This window comes from Manacus candei, unplaced genomic scaffold, assembly GCF_025592945.1.
Source record: "Manacus candei isolate 608988 ecotype Guabito, Panama unplaced genomic scaffold, ASM2559294v1 h1tg000050l, whole genome shotgun sequence".
NCBI classification, from domain to species: domain Eukaryota; kingdom Metazoa; phylum Chordata; class Aves; order Passeriformes; family Pipridae; genus Manacus; species Manacus candei.
In genome coordinates this window covers 28,585,721-28,612,451 of record NW_026138098.1, presented here as the reverse complement: position 1 = coordinate 28,612,451, position 26,731 = coordinate 28,585,721, and the positions used below count along the sequence as shown (strand labels likewise).

Below are 26,731 nucleotides of genomic sequence, written 5' to 3'. Positions count from 1 at the left end.
AGCACTGCTGCCTGCTCTTGGGTTAAGCTCCTGGTAAATCAGTGTCACCACATCGTGCCAGATCACTTTGCTATTATGCAAATCAAGCATTTCAGACAGACTGAAAGGGAAATAATTTATGTGAAAGGCTATGACTCCCAAATCTTCTGCAGAAGCTTCACAATTGTCCTGTTAATCTGAAAATGCTGATGTCATCTCAAAGCATCCACACACAATGCCTCCATTACATAACTACCAACAAAATAAACAAGAGGAAATACTTTTACCAGATTTTTTTTAAACATTTGCTTACACAAAGCTGCATTTGCCTCTTACAGTACCACATACCAATAACATACCACTCAGTATTTCAAACTCCAGTAACGTTTCCTTTACAGCACAGAAATAGTTACATTATGCTGAAGCTTGTTGAAGTGGCAAGGAGATGACACATCACATTCAACTCACTTTACAGCTCATGAATTATTGCATATTGTACCCGTATCAAGTTGTACCAATTAAGGAAAAATCCATGGGAAAAAAAAATCCATCTGGAAATTAAAGCATCGTTCATATTAATCGAGAAACAGAGCAACGCTCATGGTAATTTCCTCATTTTTCACTGAATGAAGAAGCCATTAACATGCCCCTTGATGTGAAAAGTACCACCAGAATAAGAACTGCCCCATTTCCCCTACACTCTACCACATTTTTGTTATTCTGACTATAGCTCCTGAGAGTTGTTACTGAAAGATCAGTGGCAACTTAGGTAGAGAACTTCAAAATGCATCAAGAGACACAGTACATCATCTCCAGAAAATGTCCAGGCTTGGCTGGTTTGACTGACCACAGCCTCAGGTCCAGGCACTGAATTTTGTTATCCAAACACACAAGAGAAAAGCAAAGCACCACCTTCAGGATGCTCCACTATTATTTTTTGTCTTTTTTTTTTTTGTCTTTTAGCAATTTACCTGACACTGCCTTCTTGCTGCAATCACTCAGAGGAGTGTTTTATTGCATGTTAAAAGACAAGATATGTATTGAAAGTAGCAATTTTATTTGAGTTAAAATTATTTACAAAAACCCAAAGACATACTTCATGAAACTGGTACAAACTATTTTTCCTGCCGTTGGCTTTTGCTCCAAAGATCACAGCTGAGAAATACTGTATAAAATAAAAATAGGATTGGATTCAGAAAAGTACTCTACTGTTCTAATTTCCAATTGAGAGTATTTACACAAATATTTACAGTGGAAAAAAAGTTACTTTAAAACTTTAATTTGCAAGTTGGCCTCAAGTACCCTTTAATGCAGAGTTATTTGAGGGTCTAACACACAAAAATGCACTGCAGTTCACAGGGTGATTTCTCCCCCCACCCTCAAAAAAAAAAGTATCTGCATCTGTCAGTGCTTGACAATTAGTTACATTTAAAAAAAACTGTTAAACACTGAGGTAAATCAATTCCCAAACAATTACCAGTGTAACGAAGAAAGGTAGTTGTCCCTGCTTTCCCCCATCATCACATTTGGATTTTCTTTTCTCTTGCCATATCTCCACAGAAAACCATATAATCAATTTGAAATTCCATTATAAGTGAAAATCTCTAAAATCACAAAACTAGATGGGCCAAATATTCAATCATTTCCTCCTGATATAGACCATTTACATCCAGCTTCTCCCTCTCTCTCAATACTGGTTTTTTGTTTTGTTTTTTAACAAAGGGGAATACAACCTCAAAAACTTTTCTAAGTTACACTGATACACTAAGTTTTAGAAGGTGATGAGAGAAAATGCAAAAAAATATGACCAACATAAGATTTTTGCCGCTAATCAGTTACTTCCTTACAGAATTCCCAACAATCTGCATTATCAAAAATAGGAAGACATAGAAGGCAGCCACTGTATGTAAAAAATTTACAGCTGGCACTGATACAAAAGCACAAGTTCTTAACTTTATACATGGAGATAACACAAGATCTAAAAGCAGGTTAGATTTCCTGTTATTTCCTCCTCATTATACATAGAACTAATATTCTTATGGCTTCAAGTTTTACAAATCATGGAGTAACACGATGTAACTACCTATACAGGTATTTAAAAATGTCAGCGAAGCAGATCTCAGAACAGTCTGCAAATATTCAAGACCACCTTAATAAAAATAATTACCAATTCTGTTGGTCTGAATAGTGAGTGCAAGAAAAAAATTGCTAAAAAAAGTCATGTATTTTCTGGGATTCTTTGTTCCACTTCAGTCTTCAAACACAATGCTTTGCTGTGAACTAGACCTCAGACTGAACAAAATCTTAGCTATATCAGCAATTTAAGGCTTTGTGTTGTATGCATTTCAACTCTGTCATACTACAGAAGAATGAAATAGAAAGATTATGTCAGCTGGAAACATTAATCCCCATTGGTGTTTTAGCTTCTTAAAAATTCTTCCCCCTAAAGCATCCAAATTCTCTGTACTGAACATTATAAAACACACCTTGAGTTCTTCCTCGAAACAAACTAAAACAGCATTTCAAAGTTTTTGCTTATTAGAAGTGTAAACTACCCTGGGATTAAGCATCTTTTTTTTTTTATTTTTTAATATTTTTTTTCCTTTATTTCATTTGCTTTTTTAAACAGGGCACAACTTTTTCCAGTCCCTATTTCTTTAGTGGATAACATCCCCTCAGAATGGCTTTGTGTGGTGCTGGGGCTGCATGCTTGGAACTACAAAGCATTATGGTCTGTCCCGTTACAGTACATGGGCCGTGGGAGTTGGAGAACTGAGAAATAGCTCAACGACCTAATTTCAATCAAAACAGTATAAAAAATAAACTATCCAATCCTCGCCTCTTTGGATTCCAACAAATTTTAAATACAGACAGTAGTTAAAATCACAAAAGTATTTAAAAATTTATATTTTATGATTTTGGAATTATCTAGTAATAAAAAAAGCAAGAGCAAATTAAACTCAAATAGGAGCGGTGCTGCTGTCCAGAACTTCTTTATTAGAACATTTGTTTGATACCTCAGTAGCTAAGCTGCCTTTGCACCTGGCTGGCATGAAACAGTGGCTCAACAGTAAACAGCAGTTGCACTAATCAGCAGCAAGTTTTTCCCCTTGAAACTTGTCACGAACAAAGCAAGAAAAAAAGATAGGGAGGGCAGACCCTGCCAAAAATATTTAAATACTGCACTGCATCATAAACAGCAAGGTTTCTTTATTTACTTTCCTCAGAACCTTTTTCCCCTCATTTTTGATAGTTGCAGATTGATGTAGTAACTGTCTTTTAGAAAATGCTGAATGCATGGTTAAGAGACCAGGTAGCCTTAAAAATCCGAACACGAATGACACAGATGAATGCTCTTGGTATATCCTTCAAGGACTTCTTTCATGACTTCTTCTTTTGTCTAAGGGTAGCTCCAGCATTAGAGTGCCTGCAGCGGAAGTTAAGTATCTAGCAGTGTTCCAAGTATTCAATCACCCTAGAGATAGATTTCTGGCCTGTTGTTCCAACAGCACACTGGAAATGTAACAGAAAACAGAAGTAACAAACAAGCATTTGTAACACCTTGTTAAAATATTTGAGAGCTATTCTAATTTCACAGTTTTAGTGTTTACAATTATATCATCAATAAAAGCAACTAGGGTTCAGGCAGACAATCAAAAGTATTTTCCTGACTAATCACAATATAATGACAGGTAAAATTATGACAGTCAAATGGGTTTTCAGTATTTAAAAAGGGAGTATCATCATGCGCTCTTATCAAGGCAACAACTGAAAACTTAATGCTTTTAAAAATGGATGAAATATTAACAAAAAACACAATTACAAAAATATCTACATACATCAATTTAAAATATATATTACTTACAGTAAGGTTCATAAAACTGAGAAATTTTTTGAGCATTTCAGTCATTATCGAGAAGTCCCCTTCAGGTAAGTACTCCCTCACAGTAGTCACATTGATCTAAGAAATAAAACAACCTTTTTTCATTTGGGAAACATTTTTCTAACACAGAACTATAGTACTCTGCATGTGACATGCAATAAGACAAGCATATTCAGAGGATTATTAAGATGGTTTTTGCTGTCATCTTTATGATTTAAGTCTCTTTTAAGCAATATTCATATGCTTATTGTGTTTATATTTCTAGACAACAACAATTGCTAAAATATTTTTTGTTGTTGGTTTGATGGTTTGGGTTTTTTCCCCTTAAAAAATAATAAAAGAAAAAAAGGACTGCCAGACCTCCCCCAGGACCCACAAGATTATCAAGAACTAAAAACCCCACCAGATCACTCTTCTGACTTGGAGAGACTCTCCCTTTACAACTGTTAAGGGTTGAGAATTACTGAATTTATTGTCAGTCTCACCCCAAACACTAAAACTGTACAGACACTAATCAGTACAAAGGCACAGAACAGCACCTTAAAGACCATTTCTGCCACCATGGCAAATATAGTCAAGCCTGAAGGCAGGTCTGAACCTCATTTTCATTTGAGCATATATTTGATAGGAAACTTTAGGAAGTTCTCAGCCATTAGAGTTCTGTACTTTTAACTTCAGCTTTCTATTACATATTTCCAATCTGAGGCAATCATCTTGAACTAATATGGACATAGACAATTTCATGTAATTTCAATGGAGGAAAAAAATAAAGCAGACTGATAAAGAATAAACAAGTCTGATGGTAACTTGCTTATTTACTGAGAAAGCACAGGCTTGCCAATTTGCCTTTCCAAAATAAGTTCTTTTGCTGGCTACAAATAAGGGGAGAGAGGTGAAAGAGGTTAAATATTCAATTCCAACTGTTTTTGAAAAAACATACTGATGTTCAGAAAATTTGTTTTGGATGGAATACATCTGGCAACTTTTCCCAAAGCTGTATACATCAGTGTAGCTTCATCAGTGTACCTGCTCACATTGAAGCCTAATTTAACCAACCCCTTTCAATACAGGAAATTATTACTTCACTAAAAATTATACTGGACTTAAGAGCAAGTTATTCCCTTACTGGACTCTCCTGGCAGAGACAGCCTAGAAGCAATGCTGTGTATGAGGCCACAATGCAGTCTTCCATGTGCTTCCCAGCATGCTGAAGAGCTGTAAAAGAGACAACTGAGTGTATTGTATTCTCTAACCAGCTGCTATCTTTTACTGCTTCAAATACAATCTTTCATTATCACTTTCCAGAATACTTTTTTCTCAAACAAAACGAGCTCTTGGACTGAGATTTCAGAGGCAGGAATCACCCTACTTACTGACTCAGCAGCACATTCTCGACAAGAAAAATGGTTTTCATTCACTTTTAACTCATTCTGCTGGACAGTATTTTACTGTCTGCCATTTCAATGTGCAAACTTTATGCTGAACACACCAAACTACCAGTGTAAATGTTTCATGTGATACTATAAGCCAGTAAGACTTCTACCCAAGGCAGTTTATAGCATTAAGGACAGCAGATATAGCTTTTTTTTTTTGCTGATGACTCAGCATTTTTTGCAAACTACAAATAACTGCAGACACCAGTTGGTGGAGCTACAAAAAGGAGGAAGGATATAAAGCAAGGTTGGAGAAAGTAATATACCTAACTTATGAACAAAAGATTAAAACACTATTAGAAATAATACACTGCACCTACATTTGGAAGATTAAAGAAGGACTGATGTTTCAGACCTGATACATTTTCAAGAGACAAACTACATCACAGCTTAGAGATATTCAAATTCCTGGGACAAGCTACCAAAGATGCAGCACATGAAGGCATTACAGATACCTGAGATACCACTGATGGAGTGAGAAGACAGAGAAGATGGGGACAGAGGAGGCACACATGCAAATAGGGAGAGGAGGGAAAAAAGCTCCAACCCTTAAAAGTAGCTTAAAACAAGAACCCTGGGAAACAAAATTAAGGCAGATAACTTACAAGGACAAGGTCCCTAAAAAGGTTTTGGGGTTTTTGGGTCTCTTTTTTGTTGTTTGGTTTTTTTTTTGTTTTGTTTGTTTTAGATTTTTTTAAGAAACTGATAAAAGGTACTACTAAATAAGAAAGAGCAACATTTCTTCCACTTCTCATACTTCAGCTCTGAACTGCTCCTACTTATGGTCTGTAGCAGTTTCACCTGGAAATCTCAGCCCAAGAGACTGCATGTAGGTGGGAAGCAGAGGACAAGGTGGACCTCATGCAATCACACAGTTCTTTGCCTTCGCTGAGCTCATCACAGCCAGACAACGTACCTTTATTAAGATCAAGTTCTTCATCATCTTCTTCCTTCTTAACCTTCTCTTCAGTACTATCTGGCTTTTCTGTGGAGACCCACTGGATCTCCCCACTTGTCTCCTGCCATTCCCCACTCTTATCATGCTGAGCAGTAGGAGCTTCTTTAATCAACTCGTCTGTCTGGCTCTCAGCCAGCTGTGCCGCTCGCTCACACTCCAGGAACAGCTAACAGGGAAAAGTTCAGGACAATTTCCATTATAAATTAAACCCTAAACACACTGAGTTAATACTGGAAAGTTTATTCCCCATTCACAATTCACCCCTTAATACAGTTAGTCTTCAATACTTTTCTTAACAATAGCCTTTTCTTCTTCAAAGGAAAATATAATCTGTCCCAACAGCTCCACAGCAAGATCTCCCTCCCCAGTGTTGAACCAGCTGCCAGGCTCCTCTTGGGCACTGTAAATGTTTCATTGCTTTCTTTGAGACATGGTTTCAAGACTAAAAGTTGCCATAATTTCCTCTCCATCTCTGTTGTCTACCAATTTTCATCTTCTTTGGACCCTAGCTATGCACTCTTGGCTTTCTTAGCTTTGACCTTGATATGTAAAAAGCAAAAGTACGAAGGAGTAATTTAAAATGACTTATCAAAAATGTGAATGAACCAGTAATCTCATATTGTGCATTTATATCCTGTCAATTATTTTCCAAATAATAAAATGACCACTTTTAAATATTGCCAAACTGTATACATTAAGATATTTAATATCATTACTTTTATTGTTGTTTTTTTTGTCTGCTGCTGGACAGTTATTCCATATAGTTAACAGAACTGCTAAAAGCAATCACAAAATTAACTACATTGAAATAAAAAGTCTGTCATTTCCTTTCCATTTTTTTCATTTTAGTTTGCATGGTGGAACTCATTCACCAAAATTACTGGTGGATTTCTTTTTTTTAAACAAGCCAGTCAATACAGTGTTTAAGAATGCTGTTTCACATCCATAATAATTACATCTGTATGTAAGAGAAAAGTAGCTTACAGTTGTTACAGCTGGCTTAAAACAAAAGTCAAAGTAAATCATTTAGGAACAATAAAACTAGAAATAAATCGTATAGTAACAAAAAAGCTTTATGGACATGAGAGCAGCCTTTGGATGTCTGTCATAATGATACCACTGTCTTTTACCAGGAAAGCTGTTTCTGTAGTGGACAGTATGGTAAAAGTCAGAATTTTGAGCAGCACCCCTCTCCCCCACTATGTTGTATTACTCAAAATACTGAACAGAAAAAATTCTGACACATCTTCATTTCCGAGTTCTCCCTTCTCCCTTGACAGTGTGATAATGAGAAATGGCAGCTGTCAGAGGACAAGCATTTCTTACCTGCACCAAAGCCTGAACAGCATCAATCTGTCCAGTTATCTTCAGGCTCCCGTCCCCTTCGCCCGCGCACAGGGAGTCAAAGGAACACGACGTCTCCATATTGACGAGACAGTGCCTGTTCCGGGCACTGTACTCCACCAGATTGATCAACAGCCCCAACCCCTGCATGAATTACAGAGTCAAAAAGGATTGCACACATTAAAACAAGACACTTCAGCACAAAATGTCTTCTCTAGTCCTTATCTGAGGATACATAACTTACTAACGCACCCTTATGAAACAGTCTGAGAGACAGAGGGAACAGGATTTAAAGAAATACAAGGCAGAGATCCCTGTACAGCAGAACTTTCATAGAGGTATCTCCATTTTTCCAGTTCTGAACATGAAAACAATTCTGGAGCTGAGAATTTCTTTGCAGGTTAGGGATTCATGTATCCAACCTTCAGATTATGTTCTTAAGAGATCCTTCACATACACAATTTCACTGTTGCTATTTAGGCCACACTGGCCTATTTTACATAAACTGAGGTAAATTTGACAAAGCCTTTACCTTACACAATAACCAAAGTTCCAAAATTGAAAAGATCTTTGAAAATTAGTAATTCACAGTCTTATTTAGCTAAATCTCTTTGTTCACCAAGCAGTGCACTTTTTTCCCCACCAAACACAGCAATAAAAACCTCAAACTCACCAAATCCTTGCAGAAACTTTAAATACCTCACTAAGTGTATATATATATAAGACAATGAAAACTAGAGGAAACTATTCCTTAATGTGGAACCAAAGTAGTTCCAAGGGCAAGAAGGGGGCAAACAATTTTCTGTTAATGTAACAAACACAATAGCTTACCAGCACCCGAATATCAAATCTCTGTTCTTGAGGTAGGAACTTTGGAACCTGAAGCACACAATTCATTGCTGTGCCTATCAGACCATCTTGTTCACCTGTTTTTGTACTACCCCATTCTGTAAACAAAGAGAGTTGAGAGGCTCAATTTTGAAAATACTCACGTTCATAATGGTAAGCAGATTGAGAAAAACCTTTTGGTCCTAAGGACAAAGCAGCCTCCCCCAGCCTAAGCACACACCTCAAACACTTTACACTTGCAATTACTCATCCAGCTTGTAAAGACAAATTACTGATGGCTCTAAGCAAGCATCTATCATACATAACTGCTTCATTGCACTGTACATGGAAAAACCCTAATCAGGACCAAAAAAAGGTTTACATTAATGTTTTATTCGATGCTTTATCAGAGAATATGCAAAATAATTGCTGGTTTACCGTTATCATTTGTCAGGTTGAGCAAGACCCCAATGATGGCCCTCATACAGTCTTCCACTGCTTTACCCACGTGGTTAGTTACATTCTGGTGAGGCAAAGGCTTGTTGTCTGGTAGACAGATACTGTCTTCAGCACGATTATATCGCTGGATTAACTCCTCACAGTGCTGCAGGGCTCTGCAGGGAGAAGATGCAGAACAAAGTTATCTTCCCAACATAGAGAACATTCCACTTTTATCCTTCTTTCACCAGGAAAAAACTCAAACAGAGCTTATGCACAATTTTTCTGATATCCAGATGCCCACTCTGTAGGTAGACATAAACTTATCACCCATAAAATCTTTCATAAGCTCAACTGAAATTATGAAAAACAAAAACCAGGGAAGCTTTGTCGCTTAGAGCTTTATCAGCTTGGTATTTCAAGAGCAAAAGTTAATTTTCCTTCCCAGCTTCAGCTTGGTCTTACAATAGATATCTCCCCTTCCTACAAACTCAGTCTCTCATATCCTCTGGCCATCAAGGCAGAATATGACTCTGACAGTGTTATCTAAATTTTCTCTTGCTCTCTTCTCAGAGCTATTTCCCTTCTGTAAGAAATGACACATGACTTCCTACTAGTACAATCTTAATCTTGTAACACTAATGGACCATAGGCACAATTCTACTGCATAACATCAGTTTCATGTTAAACCGCTACACTGATTTAAATTACAAATAAAACTAGAAATGTCCAAAATATATATTGGTCTAAATAGCATATTAAACTGCAATTTGGTTTTTTTTTTTTTAATTTAAAAAAATACTCCAATATCTAACCTACAACCATTAAATTATTTTTCCAATGAGGTCTGTAAAGTCAACCTTTCAGCTTCATTTGTTCTCTTATGAAGAGCAATACAAGGGGCAGACAGTCTCTGCCAGCCAGCTGAGAACTCACCCAGATTGATAAATGGGTTAGAGGTGTTTGTATAAGAATCTCTGTCAGGGAGAACAGCCAAGAACAGTATTTCACTACTTTAATTCTTACTTACACTGTCAATTCTGTTATGCTCCACTTAAGCAAAGACATAAGCATAATGAAAACACAGCAAATAAGTGTAGCTTCATAACTGCCCTCTGCTGTGTTCCTACTGAACTTGGTCCAGATGGAGCCAAATCCACAGTTTGCAGCTTCTACAGAACCAACAGTAGCAGCACTAGACATTAGTAGTACTCTGTTAGTTGCCCATACCTTCATCTAAATTAACTTCACCATTACTTAATGGAAAGTAACAGTGGAAATTGTGGTATTATGCCCCCTAGAATATTCTGGTATAACTTTTTGTTTATTTTTTCCCCCATCATGGGAAGTGTTGTGCCAAATTGTCTTTTTTTTTTACAACTTACTTAGCAGAGGAGACTATGAGTTGTGAGTCTTTGTATGCTATCAGATAGCTCTGATTTTCTGGATTATGCACAGTTACCTAAAAAGAGAAGGAGAAAGTAATATTAAAAATAGGAGGGGTTTTCTTTACCTGAAAGAGAAGCAATCCCTTTCACTACTCCCCCACTTTATTCAGTTCCACATTTCTTGGTTATTATCCAGTGTAAATTTTCACTTCTCATTATCCATTACTGCATCACAAACCATCCTGAAGTTCAAATTTGAATATTCTAACACTAAACAAGGCTCTTCTAGTGTTGCTTGGAAATTCTGCTATCCAATTTAAAAGCAGAAAATCGATCTGAAAATTTTTCTCTCACCTTTGACAAGGCATGTAATGAGTATTTTTAGGCAGACACCCTTCACCAACCGTTCAGCTTTCTCAGTTTTTAGCTTGTGCTTATACTACCTTTGAGTCTGTCCTTTTATTTTAGTGAAGAAAGTTACCACTGTAGCTATTTGCCCTCTAACCTGGGTTCAATGTGTTCAGTGAGATTCATTGAACTCTGATCCCAAATGTCGCTGTCTGATAGGTGGAGATGTGTTGCTAGAACATAACAATGTTCTCCTGCTTGCTTATGGTATTACAATAACAGTAACAAACCAGTAACAAACAGCAAACTCAGCAGAGAAGCACCCACTAACCATTCCTGTCAATTAAGCTCTACAAAAGTACCATATATTTTGATTCTGCTGGAAGTTCTCAAAGAAATATTTACCATCTCCATTTACATGCTTAACTGATGACAGGACTACTTTGCCTCTCAGGGCAGTTTTCTCTTTCAGTGTTTAGTCAGATGATGGTTCAAATTAGCAATTCTTAAAATATACATGGGTTTATTGCTTCTAAGAAAATACTGCTTCTATAATGATCAGCTATTACTAGACACACACTGAAGAGTCAAACTCACGCCATGAAAACAACATCCATAAACAGCAGCTTTTCATAGGAACTTTGGAAAAAGCATCGTGTAACATTTAGTTATTCTTACCAAAAATAAACCTGGAAGGCAGTACATACATACAGAATAGTAAAACAGATTTTCAAACATTCCAGAAACACTGATAAACATCAGAAAGTTAGTACAAGTCTACGAAAAAAATCAACATTCTAGTGTTGTAATGTAACTATATCCCAAGAGACTGTTACAATGAAAAGGTCTGCTGAAGAAGGGTTTTCAGAAATGCAATGTATCTGCTCATACTCACGCTTTCTAAGACCCGTAAACACCTTTCTGCACCCCATAACGAAGCAACCAACTTCTCCTCATTTTCATCACTGCTCAGGTGATCCACACATTCTTTAACTAAACACAAAAACAAGTTGTTTTCCACTGTCAGAAAGAGATCTTCAAAAGCCAATTGTACAAACTAAGCAGCTACTCAAAGAGTTGCTATCGACCTTGTTCTACACTTCACACACCTGCAATGAATGCTTGGAAACAATTCTGAAGCCACGATCAGCATTTTTCATTTCTCCAAGTAAATTTAAAAAACAAACCTTAACATTTGGCTTTGCAAGTTTGTGATTGTTGCTACAGATTACTTATTCATATGTTTTATTTTCTCCTGACAAAGAAGAGATTATCCAGCACACGACTATGTTCCTTAACTGTAGTGGACTGTCTTTTAGCAGAGAAAAGAGATACAGCAAGCACACGCTCCCCACACTTCACAAATCTGAAATCATAACCTGAAACCACCTGCAAGTTGAACACTTTCATCTCTCCAATCCTTCTTTTGTTCTTCCTCTGCTTACTTAAGACTCAGCTTTATTCAGTTCAAGAATTCATTTTAAAAATGTCCCTTTTCCTACCTGTGAGATGCTCAAAAAAACCTGAGACATATCTTTGAAAAATGAATTAAAACAAAACCCCCACCATTTTTTCTTGAAGGGCTGACTTCCTCTGGGATATTTAGTTTAAAAACATTAGGTCTGAATACAATTCTAGAAGACTGCAAAGGAGATCTACTCTACAGAAGTGTGCTGCATTTGTGTGCTGAGCAGAGATACATAACACAGTAACCTCTAATCTAGTTTAAGACATTTTTAATCTCACACATTACATGCAACATTATACACATCCTGTTTAACATTAAAACTGCTTTCTACCCCACATGCAACAGAATAAAGTCACAAATATTTCTCAATAACTTGATATTGAATTGTGTACTTTATTTTAACACAGCTAATAATTTTTCTGCTTTTAACCACAGAAAATGAACATTAATAAAAGCAAACATCTGACTACAATTCACTATTTTTTCCCACTGTCAAAGCAGTATCTTCAATGTACCTTTATCTACAATATGATCCAGACCACCCAGAAGTCGCAGTTCTTCTTTAAACCAGTCCCCAGCTCGCTTTGAGGTGAGAGACAGCAACGTCTCCATTGCCAAATGCCCGGTCTGAAAGAGAGGGTCTGCAATTAGTGCAATCATCACAGCCAGCTGTACATACCAAATCATACAAGCACACGTCACATAAAACCCATAAAAAACAGCAGTAGAGATTCTGAGTAGAAGAACCAGCAGAGGGAGCAAGAACAGACTTAAAAAATATGCATATCTTAAAAAAATGTCGGTACTGATAAAAAGCTACTTTGCATTTTCAAATTTTCTTTATTTTATTAATAGCTTAGAAAACCCAAACAGGCTCCTTTCATTTGTTTCTTTTGTTATCAAAAGAAACAACTGGAGGAAGGAAATGGACAAATCAGCCAGGCAGGAAAAAAAAACAAGAAAAGCCAGAGTGAACACAGCTTCCCTGGCTCACAGATACATTTGCTCTGTGCTTGTAGAACACATTTGCTTCCAACATAGGTACCTTGTGTTTTTAATTTTAAATGCATAGAATAAAGCAATTAAACTGAAACACTGCAGACAAATGTTACTCTATTTACTGATTCAGTTTTCTTTTAAAAAGAGGAACACATATAGAAATTTAGCTATAGCAAAGATAAGTTCACTCCCTGCAAGTAGAAGCTGAAGAGACTTTAGGTGACTATCTTAAATAATCCTCTGCATTGTCTTTAACCAAAACCAACACCGTTTGTTAAGTCAAGACTGTAACTTATTTTTCCAAAGGCCTCTAGTTAAAGACATGTTAACAATAAAACATTTGTATACATACAGATTCACACCTATGCAAAAGGAACTAGTATGGATTTCTTGTAACACCTGGAAAACACAGAGGCAAATCTGAACTACCATAAGCTTAATAAATTCATATATGGCACGTAAATACAACAATGAAAGGCTGAAGAAAAAGCCATAAGATCTCACTAAAACCAACTGAATTTTACCCCTCTCAAGTCACCTTCCTTCCCTGACAGATTGATGTGCAGTGTTCCAAGGAGGGCTGTGCTTTCTCTGAGCTGGGCTGGATGCTCCAGGACAGCAGTTCAAACTCAGCCCCTCCTGGGAATAACAGCTCGCCAGGCTTGAGCTCAGGTGATTCCTCTCACTTTACAGACTGAGCTTGAAACATGGGGAACTGAAATCATGCATAATCTAAACCTGACTGAAGGAAGCTGATTAAAAACTCTCCTTGGAGATCTTTACAACTACAAAAGATGTAGTTAACTTCCTAAATACCTTCACCACAGAAGCTCAAAGGCCACACAAGGTTTGAAATACGGCAAAGGGCAATAAGACTTAAAAAAACTCCAGGAGAATATAATCTGATATTTGTACTACCAGGCATAAGAACATCATTTTTTTCTTATTTTTTTTAATAAAAGCAATGAAACCTTGTAAGCTTTTTGCTTTTGAGGAAAGTAGTCCATTGCATTCAATTTTTATGTCAATTATTACAAAATTTTAACACCAAAGGTTCAAAACATGGTTCCCTTAAGCTTTCAGCCCTATGTTTATGTTGACAGTGAAAACCAGAATAACCTCTTTCATCATCTGGAAAGAGAAGTCACTTCTGAAGGTTTTTGCTAGGATGCAAAAGAGAGGAGTCGGCTACAAGCATGAGCTACAGAGGGCTGTGCTGACAGGCAAGGGCCATTTGCTAACATGAAGGCTGAGTTCTTCAGGTTTTATCTTCTTCTAAGCCAGCACAAAAAACCTGGAACAAATTCAACCCATGGAGAACAATTTTTTTTTTCATTTCTGGGTTTATATTTTTAATATTAAGAGCAGAACCCTTTAAATACCTGTTTGAGCACTCAAAAACCTAGTTTCTAGACAGTCACATACACAACATGGTCTGTGGGAAGAGAGAGCCAGTATTGATCATCTTCACTTGATCTGTGCAAGATTTGAAAAACTGAAGGTGTAACTGGTTAGGCAAAAACTGGAGTTATCAAAACATCTGCTGCAATCCTCCTGTTTCTCAGTTGATACGTCTGAGTCTGAAAAAGCCCAGATCTTTTCTTTACTCCCAGAAGATTTGCATTTTTGTTAGCATTTTCTGCCTGTCATCTGGTACAAAACAGAGATTACTTATTGTATCTCATGACAGAGATCCATCCAAAAGCAGCTTGATCTTCTACATATGAAGTTCATTATTGTCTCAACTTACCGTTGCTACTATCTTAAAATGGAAGAGAACCTAATCATCTCATTTGGCTTGCAAATATTCTCTGAACACTATATAGTCTCTGCTTCTAGATGGTGCAGCTGGGAGGAAACCAGTTTCCATCTGTGAGGTACTACAGTATTCAGTGCATTTACAGCAACAGCTCAAAATAAATTTAAAAAATAGAGCTGTCTCAGAACCCCCCCCCAGATAAAACAGCTGAAATGGATGGCCTAGGATATTATTACTCATGAACAGCTTCCTCACAAGACAGAGAGACAGAGTCCCTTTTGATATATCCTCTCCCTTTAAAACCCATGCCTAAGAAAACACAAGAACAGAATTACAGTTCATAAAAAAGCATCAGGCTAGATCAGATTATGAATATGAGAAAAGCTCAAGCAGGAGACAGTGGTCTTTGTGGCTGGATGCTTTAGCAATGAGGAACCTGTACCAGCTGTTCCATGCTTAATAAAGGGAGCTGTCTTACATTTTATAGTGCAAGAGATATCCTGGCACTGACAAACTGTGTGCTATGTGAGCTGCCTTCAGTGCCAAAACAGCACTGAAATAAGACTCTGATTATACCAATTCCTAGCTGATCACCACCTAGAGAACAAATTTCATTCTGTGTTGGTATTTTCACACTGTAAATGCAAAGTGGAGAATATAATCTCAAATTCATTCTTCCTTTGCAGATTTCCAAGGTCAGAAAACTAATATGAGCCCCCTACCTGCACGTTTCATATGTTCACAGGGAACAAAAAATTGAAACTTCTAAACAATTCTCCACTATCACCACAAACTGATTACCAAGATTAAGAATGATGTCATCAATATTAACTTCCTCACCCAAAATTCAGCTCTTGCTATTGCTACATAATACTGACTTTTCATACCAACTCAGCAATCTGTTCCACAGCCAGAATTTGGATGGAAAACCCCCAAGGTAAACCCTTCCTAAAGTGACACAAAAGTCACAGAAGCTACAAAAGAAAATGCCAGCTCAACAAGGCGTATCATCCTTTAGTCTAACTGCATATGAAATACAATCTTGACTGCAGATTACTGGCAGGAGTTGGAACACTACTTGCACAGATAAAGCTCTAAAAGACTCCCTTCATAAACAATAAATCAGAAGCTTCTCCTGTTGGGTGTATTACAAGAAAAATGGCAAAAACCTAGTAAGAATCTTGAACAGAATGTGTTACAGGATGCTAAAATATTAAGATCATACCAACATTCCCTACACTGAAATATGGTGAATGCAATGACACATTAGTAGATTTTGTCATTTATGACCACTCATCTAGTCAATCTGTCAATCAATTCTTTAAATATACTCTTTTAAAAAGCCTTTGTAACTTGCCCTTTATTTTCTAAGCTAGCATCAAACCACAGCTAAATTTATTTTTAAACAAAAACAGTTCACTCTGCTGCAGCTGAAGGTATTTTCATGAAAAGCAAGTATGTTGAGAAAGGGAAGAAAAAAATTCATCCACATTTGTGGTAATCAACAGATCTGCCACCACACTTTGGGCAGGGAAAAATCAGTTTCTGTAGGGCAGATTGTTGGTTTTTTGGTTTTTTTGTTTTTTTTTTTAATGGGAAAACCTGCACCATATTTTCAATTTAACACAAAACACTCTTATTCCCATGCACAACCCCCTATTTGCTTGTGAAAGTACATATAAAATTGAGGCAAAGAAATGGAGTCCAATAATCTAAGCATGGTCTTTAAACACATGGTTATTTAAAGTGGTACTTCTTGGTAACTGCTCCCTTAGAAGGGGCAAATGGACACTCAGAGAGCTGAAGAACACCACACCTTTATCCTACTGACAGCCTTTTAAAAAGGAAATTTCAAACTGGAAGAAGAAAATACTTGCAGTGCAGTCATGTACACATCAAAGGCAGACAAAGTGTCACACCTCCTTTGCTGGGGATACAAAATTCAAGATGATGCTCACAAGGTCCATTTTATTGAGCATTCCACAACTGCCAAGGCTTTCCAGCAAAAGCACGTTACCCACCGTGATGTTTTCGAGATCGAGATGTTTGTTGTGAACAGTTTCACACAGTCTCCGAATTTTTTCCTTAATTTTGTTCATGTCTTTTTCATTCAGCAGCTTGGCAGAAGAAGCATCTTGTTCCAACTCCAAAAGCCGTATCATCAGATCTAGACTGGCTCTGTCTAAGTCCATGTTCAAGCGATCTCTGCTCAGGATGTACATCAGAGCTGCTGTACAAAGGGACAAATTCTTGGGGTGGCAGAGAAAGGAAGAAAGAGACCAGTTAGTTTTTAATAATCATTCTAAGCAGACCTTTTACCATTTTTAATAAACAAGCTGAAGATTTATGAAAGAAAATGCCTGACAAGTCCCAGTGTACACGAGCACTCACATGAGCACTCGCTGTTGTACAGATTCCTTCTAGCAAGTTACCAATGCTTTCTCCTAGCAAATCAAACTGAGACACAAAGCACTCAGTGTATTTACACAACCCTAGTGGAAAAGCACAGGTTTCTACTTTTGAGGGGCTCAGTGCTGCAGACAGAATGAGAAACAGAACCTCCAGTAACACAGTATTACAGAAGAGACAGATGGCAGGGGACAAGGTGAAAAAGCACAGGGTATGTGGCAAGGTGGGTGAACATTCTGGTTTGAGGGGATGAACTGATGACAGCACCAGAAAATACAGAGATCATAGAGACAGTGTCTGGGGGGGGCAACACAAGGGGAGTGCCTGGTGACATAAATTCTGATTCTGCCAAACAAGTCTGTCAGTCAATAGTTTATCCAAACCTTTTTAGCATAAACACATTTTAGTTCCAGGGGAATTCTGCTTTTTGGAAGTAGCCAGAGCATAAACCAGCTTCCCCCCTGCCCTGTTCCCATCAGTCCTTAACATGTGAATGTTATTATCCTATCTCATACAGCATGGGTGTAAAGGGATCTCTTACTGGCTAAAGAAGATTTAAGTTTCCTTAAAGGAGGAATTAAATTTCATCTTCATGAGGATCCAGAAAAGCAAAAGGAGCAGTTGACTGTCAGGAAGGGACACAGAAGACAGTGAGGAGAGAGAGAGCAAAGCTCTCCATCCCCAGTGTTGTTAAGTACAGCACTTGCACCGAGAGCACTGAGCTCCAAGTCATGGTTAAGAGAAGAATGTTCCAGGGAACTGAGTTGTGCTGGGCACAAAACTTTCAGAAACCTTTGACAATAACTGGAGGAGAGGAGAGCTGAGGTGTGTGTGGGGTATGTGTGTCCTACTGAGATCAACTCTCAAGAGCCAACAGGCTGCATGCATCCATTGCAATTGTTTCTGTATAAGGTAAATTAAAAATGGAAACAAACTAATTCTGGGATGTGAGTGTTGTACAGCTCAACAGCAAAGAGCAGTATTTCTGTGTCAGAGCTGATTAACATCTTTTTAGAGTTCAGTCAACCATCAAAGCAATCATTAACTGCTGTTTATTTGAGAAGCAAGTAGTGATCATACTTGGTCACACTAAGCAGTATCAGCATTTCCAAGACACGATTAGGCAGATGACAGTCTATCAAAAGCTATGTTAAAACTCCTTCCTGTCTGAGTCAAGGAAATCCTCAGGTGAATAAAGACTTTCATCTGACCAACTACCAAAGATGCACTTGAAGTACTGAAGGAAGGAAGTAAGAGTTTCCAAATCCACAGCTCCTTTTGTGAATACAACCTTGAGACAGAGTTGTTTAAAAAAAAATCCAACAAAATCTTAGCTGTGAACATCACTACTCCAGCCTTTATCACATCTGTGATGCAAAGCAGAAAGCAATCTATGCGACTTAACTACACAGAGAGGGACACACTGTTCTCCCTTAATTTTTATTAACTTTCCCCAGTAGGCCTTGCAATTCTATAATTTTAATTATAGAAATGTTTACTCTTGATTTATTTGCAGCTGGCTTATCCTGTAATAAATGTCAGGTTCCTGGAAGACTCTGGAAGACGAGGTTCCTTCAGAACGACAGCGATTAAACAGGACACAGGATTACTCCACTAACCAGTGTTCACCCAAGGTAGACCTAATAAAGCAATATCTACAAAGAACTATTTTCTAATGACCAGCATTATCTAGGTGGGTTTCTTGCTAAAAAAAAAATTTGCTTTAAGCCCCCAAAGGAGTTCCTATCAGCTAGAAACTATGCAGCAGTTAACAGAGGGAAACTGCTGAATTTATAATCTGGGTTGCCAATATTTAGGTATTTCAAAAAGTTAGAGACTGTTCTTAGATCACTACTCAGAAATGCTTTACAGATATTCCAAAGTCTGATAAGGGCAGTCACACTCATTCTGTAAAGCTCTGTACCAAGGTTCCCTTCTTTTCAACCCATCCAGCTTTCCATTATGCAGGGAGTAACAGTTCTCCCTCCACATCAGCTCTGCCAACACATCCCTTCAGATCTGCCTCCCAGGTTTTAAAATACTGAAACGTTTCAGAAGTGACCAAGACATGATGCAGCAGGTCTCAGGCTGCAGGACTGCTGGAAAAGCAAAAAAGGAGAGGACTAGCTCTGTGTAAGAAGAACCAGGCTCCTGCCACAGCACACACACAGGAGGGACTCGGGCCAACAGGCCTCCAAATGCTGATGTGCAACAGGAAAAGAGTGATGTTGTAAAAGTAAGGACCTTAAATGTGGATGGTGCTTATGACAGAATAAACCTGCTTTAGCTTCACGTCAGTGATATGGGTTTTCTAACCTTGGTTTCTCTTAGTCCCTGTAAGCAAGTTGGTTTCATCTTGAATGAAACAACCCTACATTTTCCTCTGATCTGTGTAACCACCCTGCCTGAAAGCTATTTCATGCCCTACAGGTACAATACACAGAATTCTGAGCTGAGAAGGAGGGAAAAATTGTTAGTACAACTTATTTTTGATCAGTATCCTAAGAAAACAAAGCAGCCAAAGAATCCAATCAATCCCTCAAAATCCCTCCCTTACAGATTGCAGTACAGGGGCGTTTTTTTCGGATGAGCTTCCCCCATCCCATTCTATTCCTCAAGATGCTTAAGGCACATTCTGCTTCCAAAGAAATGTGGAGAGAGGAAAAAAATTAAAATAAATAGAATTTGCTCTAGACAGAAATTTTATGGCATATCTAACTATGGATTTGCACTCCATACTTCTACAGAATTCAGGAAAACATCCTAGTTGAACATACACTCCAGAAACAGCAGACCATTTACACCCACTCTCATCCTTGTCTTCTCTTGCTTGTTCTATTTATACTCCAGCTTGTGGGAACAGATGGTTATTTTCTAGGGTTCAGCACTACATTTAATGCACTTTTGGTTTTTTTTAAGTTATTCACATGCTGAAGACATTACAAAACCACGTTTCTGTGCTTAACTACTGACAGTTATTATGAAAATATAGGTTTTATTTTCAAAATTAACAATACTTCAAAACCTTCATAGAGCATCACTGAAGAAACAAAGTCAATTAATAACTTAAGCGTAAACACAAGTCTACAAGAAAAATTTGGTGGAACAAGTAATTTTCATGTGATTATTTTGGGGCATAGCTCAGTAAGATAGCTGGTTATTTTGTTTTCCTTGCTGGTTAAAGAAATGGCAACTGCCAATCTGCAACTGCTATTTTATACTCCTTATGGAAAGTTATAGAGTCCCCTCCACCCTCAGTCTCTTCCACTGTATCAGAACACTGAATGCAGTATATGCTCATATCTGTTTCTATTAGCAATGTAATTGTGGCAGTTTTCCCATCTCCAAAACACTTGAAAGAAAAATATTAACTAAATAATTGTGCATTTTTTCCCCTCAGTCCTTATTCATCTTAAATGGATTTGAGCCACGCATGCAAAGCCTAGTGTGATTTATTATTCTTGACTTACTTCAAACTGAGATTTAGTGGAGAAATTTTATTCATTTTGAATAGTGAAATGATGAATGAATGGAAGGGTAGCATAGAAAAACAGCATGCTTATACAGAGAAGACCATGTTGGAGCATATACTGTCAGTAGTTAGGGCACATGTATTAGCATTTATCAAGAGTAGTTTAATAAATCAGTAATTTCAAAATACTGTAAAACCTGTACCAAGAACGTACTCTAGCTATATTAAAACATTAACTACAATTCTTTTTCCCTGGACAAAAGGGAGTGTTTCATCAAATATACTGAAAATAGTGAACATAATCAATGCTTTTTGCTACTGCAGACTAATAATAGCAGGCAATTTCCTTTTGAACTGCATGTGCTGCTTCTTTGGAAAATGAAGGAATAATGGTAACTGTTAAAAGACAGCCAAAAATACACCCAGCAAGCTTGTACACTTTCCAAGGAACCAAAGCTGTCCTCTGCCCATCTCCTGCATCTCAGTGGTGGCAACTGTCCTAAATAGCATGCCTGTACTTTATTTATTTCTAGTATCACTTGGCACTATTTTGGCAGCTCACAAAATAATGAATTCATTGAACCTGGTGCCTGTTTTACAGTTAGCCATCGCTAATTTTTGAGGGAGATGGAAAATAAGCTATGACTTTAAATCAGTTACTGAAGACTCTACAGCTTTTCCCTCCACCCACAGTAAGATGTCAAACAGCACCTCTGAAATATCTATTTCTGTGGGTGCAAAGTTTCATTCTGCATTGTATGTCATTCTTCTAGAGCTATTACAGAAAATAATAAAGCTGACTGGATATACAGATCTACTACCCATTTCCAGTGACATCTTCTGTGTTCAACTTCTGTAAAAATATCTCAAGGGACACCCCACAGAGGTAACGTTGATAGGAAGGAAATCCAAACTGCTTCAGTTTAACTCTCAGGTCATGTTATCGTAAGTAGATAAAATTTACCTTTCCTAGATTTCTCATAGAGCACTGCACACACTCAAGGCATCCCACAACTGCAATTACAGCAGTGCTCAGGAGACAGGCACAAGACATGACAAATTCCCCACAACAGCTACAGAAAAGGTGATAATTCACATACAAGCAAGTCTGGAGATGAGCACTTAGAGCCACCTTTAAATACAACAAGGAAAGATTCCTTCCAAATGTATTGTATTTGAAAGAAATCATAAACACAACAAGAAAACAACGAAAAAAAGCTTAAGAGATGCCATAAAACAGTAATCCAAAGTGCAGTCAGTTTTTTAAAAAAGCTTAAATGATTTCTTAAAAAAAGAATTTCCAAACCCAGAAGCACATGAACAGCGGAAGAGGAATTTGTCATTGGAACACAGCTTTCTCAAATGGAGCCACTGATCCCAGATGCACACAAAATTAACACACAGGTATCAACTAACTCTAAGGAAATATGCAGTGTCTCCTTACCTGGTGGTGCTGAGAATCATCCAGTGTTTTGAAAACCATGGCTACCATGCCGTGTGCTCTCAGGTGCATTCGGAAGCTGGGCATGGCGCACTTGGTCGCCAGGCTGATTACACTGCAGAGAATTCAGTCTGCATTAGAACAACTGAAATGGCCACACTTAGCAAACCAGCACATCAACAAGCCCACAGCACAGGACTGACCAGATGCCTCACACAAAACTCTGTTGGGATGTTTCTTCTAAAATTTATATAAGGCAAGTTTGCAATTGGTGAACAGAGTAGTGTTTTACTCAACAGTTGCTTACCAGCACCAAACCATGTCTGCTTTATTCTAAGCCTGGCTAAAAACAGGATTTGAAAGAGCACCTTGAACTTGCTTCTTAAACAAAACAAAACCAAAAAAAAAGGTGAAACCAATAGTTAAATTAAAACATTCATGGATTAAGCATGCAGGTCTGATTTAGAGACACATGAGAGCTTATTACAGACCAAGGCATTATCAGAAACTGTAAATGTGAACTTCCACTGCTATCTGATGGTTATCTAATTGACTGACTAGTCCCACTTATTGTCTGATATTACTTTTACAGGACATTTTTTTTATATTTATTGTTGCATTTATGAACGATGGAAACATTACAGATTTCAGAAAAAAATCTGACAAATATATTAATCAGTGACCAGCATAGCAGTTCATTTCAAAAATGGAGCCTTTCCCCTGGTTTTATCAGTAAGCTGCCACTTCTAGCACAGTGAAACATGGCAACTATTAAAAATATATTGCTTTCAAATGTGCAGTAATGTGGGAGTGATTCTGCAATCAAGTCTTCCATGGCTACTGAGGACTCTGATGGTAAGGGATGCACACAGTAAGGTGTTGAAAGAACAAGAGGCTTTTCTGTCTCCAGTCACAACAGCACCAGTGAGAGCTTACCTACCAGCTTCTCATTCTTTTATGTCTATTCCTATCCTTACACACTGATTCCCTCTGGAAAAACACTTTTCTTTTAATTTGTTAACTGAAAGAAAAGATTTTTATTGTGTTTATACAAGTTACATTCCATCACATAAATTTGGAAAATAAAGAATTCAGTTTAAGATCTTAGTACGTTTGCCATATGAGCAAATTAAGAGCACTCAATATGAAAAATACCCCAAATTGTCATTATAGTAGTAATTTATTCTTATCATAACGTATATACAAACTGGATAACAGAGTTCTTATTTCTATACTCCAGCAACAATAATCATTGATAGTTTCTGAAGAACAAAGAATAAATTTTAAAATAGCCCTCTTAAAGGCACATAAAGCTTTTTCTCAACCACAGTCAAACCACAAATAAAGCATTCCCATCACCTGTCTCTGTGGGTTCAAATTTTACCTTCTCTGTTATTTCAGTTTTACTGAACAGAGAGGAAAATTTACAAGTATATAAAAAATATTATAAATGGTTATTATATTTAGCAATTTGATAATTACTTTTATGTCCAGGGAATGGACACCAATATTAATTCATAAACTTTGTCAAAGCAAGACTAACATTTTTCCCACCAGCTTCACAATAATGTGTAACTTGAATATTGAGAGTGCAATGAGTAGTCTAAGACAACTGAAAGGAGCCTCTGATTAACACTGAGGCCTCTTTACTTCCACTGTTATTTCTCAACAGAAGATAAAGAACAGGCAGTTGGATTTAAACAATAACTCAGTATTACATTAGTTCTAGATTACCATCAGCAAATTTTCCATTCTTAGGGATTTTATTTTAGAATTGAATTTTACATTAAGAACAGAAAAGACATCATACATTAGGTTGCACTAAACAAAGAAAAGTTATCAGAAAATATTTTTTTAATTTATAGCTGGGATAACAAGTGTGTCATATGTCTCTTAAGGTACAATTTTCTATTTCATCTTCATGGTTATACTGTTTTTGATTATTCACAAGATACCATCTTGGTTATTATTTTCAGATTTTATTCTTCATAGCAGAAGTGCCAGGTAAGTGGCAATGACATTTTAAAGCATGGTCTCTTCTCTGACGAATATTTAATTCAGTATCTCTTAAATATAGGTTCAGTGTTTTATATTAAGATATCTTACCTAAGGCAACGTGTGTTTAGGGGTTGATTGCTCTTCAATCCACTTAGCAAGTACTCAATATCATCTGTGAACTCTTGATTTTCACCAAATTCCACTACATCATTGAAGTGCTTTACATGCTGAACAACAGTGTATAACTGGAAAAGACAAATATTTTGACCTAGGTAAGTTGCTCTTGGGACTGATTATAATCTTAACAAGTACAGTTTAAAAGTCTATTCAGTTTTAAGTGCAAGGAAACATTAAGAAGTTAATGAAGGCCATTCAATTATTTAGATAAAAATATTATTTTTAATAGGAAAGCCAAATTTCATTTTGAGACTGTTCCTTCAGTACTTAGGATTACCGAGAATTCTTTATCTTAAAAATTTGTTAAGAATACTTACTTCTTTGTCTTCTTTCCTACATTTCAATGCAGTTACTATCTCTTGGTAGGGCTGAGTAGGTATTGTCACAGTTTTTATCACTTTGGGAGGTGGTGCAGGAGCCTTAAAAACTCCATCATCTTTATGAATTGCCTCCTTTGAAGATAGCCTTACCTATTAATAAGAAAGTGCTAAAATGGGCAGATGTTTTGAGCACGGAAACATACACTAAAACATCAGGAAACATTACAGCTGTGCAATTGTCAAACTCACATTTTGGGACTATTTAGTCCTTGCCTTACACTACCAAGATGTACCTAAGCTGTGGGATAATGTACCTATGCTTAAATTAAAAAAAAAAACAACAAAAACAACAAAACCAAAAAACATTTCTAAGTATCAAGAAAGCTCCAGTAGAATTCTGAAACTAAAAAAAAATAAGACAAAAAGGAGTCTTTTATACTGGTTCCTTAAGTTTTAGGGTAAGTAAACCAACCAAATTCAGTGTTTAAAAACAGTTAAAAGTTTGTAGCACCATAAAAAGTGCCACACAGAGAAGTGAGAGGCACGGTGCATGCCTCAAACAGGTACTGCATGCTCTTGTAAATTCATGGTATTTCTGTACACGAGCCTTATTCCTGCTGTTAACTACTTTAGGAACAACACATCAGAGCACAAAATACAGCAAAACCTGTTCTGAAGTTACAACAGGCAGGAGAGAACTTGATGTTAGGTCTAGAATAACTACTGACAGGTTTCCAGACATCTCAGGCAAGTATTACAGGTTTCTCCTCAACCTACTTTGCTGTATTAGTTTGAGGCTACTATAAGCTTAAGTGTCAGCTTATCTTCAGATTACTACTTTGGCACAAATTCAGATATGAAGACAAGCTACAGAAAACAAGGCATACAGGAAACAGACCTCCAAATGCCAAATTCTAAACGTAGTGCCAATGCCAGTGGTCATTTACTTACCCTCAATCTTTCAGTAACATCATGCACTTAGTTTCCTTACACAGAAAAATGAGAATATTTTTAATGTGTGGCTGAAAAAATAGAATTAATATGCAGGCATAGAAGAGGCATGAACTGTTACTCTCTCCAGAGGGCAGCTGAAGAGGAAGCCTTCTTGTCCATTGTACATTGACAGTTAAAAATAAAACACAAGCCAAAACAAGCTGCTCTATTAATGGAGTATTCTTTACATTCTGCCTCTGTCAATGTGTGGCATTTCAGTATTCACTCACTTAGGCAACGTGGCAAAATGCTAATAAACCACCCTGAAAAGCTGGTTTAGAGCACATACTGGAGGACTCTGATCTTATCAGTCTGTGAACACATGAGATCCACTGAAGTATCTCATCCAAGTCTTGGTCAATGGCTGCCCCTTCAAAGCCAGTTCCAAGGGAGCTCGGAGAGGCCATAAGAGAGATTACTTGGCATAAGCAGTTGGCATGCTGTGGGTTTCTCACCATAAACCTGAGACAAATTTATCCCAATCTTCAGGTAACAAATTTATAAAGAAATTAAAGAGGCAGGATCATCTGCACAGGAATTACCACTGAATATCTGGATTAAGGCTCATTTACCTTGCAATTTTTAACCCATGTAATTTACACACACGTAAATCAAGGTTAAAAAGCGACTGAAGTAACTCCAGATGTACATCTTAACATGAGGAGCAGACACAAATTCCCCTAACTGGTTTGTTCAGCCAAACCTCTGCCATATTCCTGAATTAATATTTTGATGGTGCCAGTTACAAAGGAGAAGTCTGAGAGAAGACAGAAGTGCCTGTCTGAATGAATGATCCAGACATTTTCCTAGCTTGAAGTTATATTCAAAGTCTGTCTGAGAAGACTCAAAGTCTGCCTTTAAGTCAGTTATCAGAGTACTACACAAAAATCAGTATCAATACAAAGATTCAGCAAGCAACAAAAACTTCAGTTCAAATGTACATAATTTAAATTGAGAGAGGGGTTTAGGAAAACCCTAGGGCTGAAATTTCTGCTCTGTCCTCAAACTCTAGTAGAAATTGTTATTTGCAAATGAGTCATCTGCATTTTCCAGGCAGTGCAGTTAGCATCCAAGGAAGGCTGTTCAGAGTACTGTG

The 26,731-nt window shown here is 37.2% G+C and overlaps 1 protein-coding gene across 3 annotated transcripts in view; it reads right to left on the bottom strand.

Annotated features, from left to right (window-relative positions):
• Positions 1-257: 257 nt before the first annotated feature.
• WAPL (WAPL cohesin release factor) overlaps positions 258-26,731 on the bottom strand; it is a 64,903-nt gene continuing 38,429 nt past the window's right edge. For 2 of the 3 annotated variants that reach the window (XM_051799785.1, XM_051799786.1), the window contains exons 6-19: positions 24,640-24,792; positions 24,254-24,390; positions 22,151-22,262; positions 16,847-17,074; positions 12,583-12,694; positions 11,495-11,592; positions 10,249-10,325; positions 8,864-9,039; positions 8,429-8,544; positions 7,580-7,741; positions 6,212-6,419; positions 4,989-5,077; positions 3,845-3,940; positions 258-3,492 (exon numbers count right to left, since the gene is read on the bottom strand). In XM_051799785.1, coding sequence (XP_051655745.1) covers positions 3,427-3,492; positions 3,845-3,940; positions 4,989-5,077; positions 6,212-6,419; positions 7,580-7,741; positions 8,429-8,544; positions 8,864-9,039; positions 10,249-10,325; positions 11,495-11,592; positions 12,583-12,694; positions 16,847-17,074; positions 22,151-22,262; positions 24,254-24,390; positions 24,640-24,792 — 1,830 coding nt within the window. In that variant the 3' untranslated portion in view covers positions 258-3,426. The remainder of the gene's footprint in view (positions 3,493-3,844; positions 3,941-4,988; positions 5,078-6,211; positions 6,420-7,579; positions 7,742-8,428; positions 8,545-8,863; positions 9,040-10,248; positions 10,326-11,494; positions 11,593-12,582; positions 12,695-16,846; positions 17,075-22,150; positions 22,263-24,253; positions 24,391-24,639; positions 24,793-26,731) is intronic. The other variant, XM_051799787.1, reaches the window with a different exon arrangement.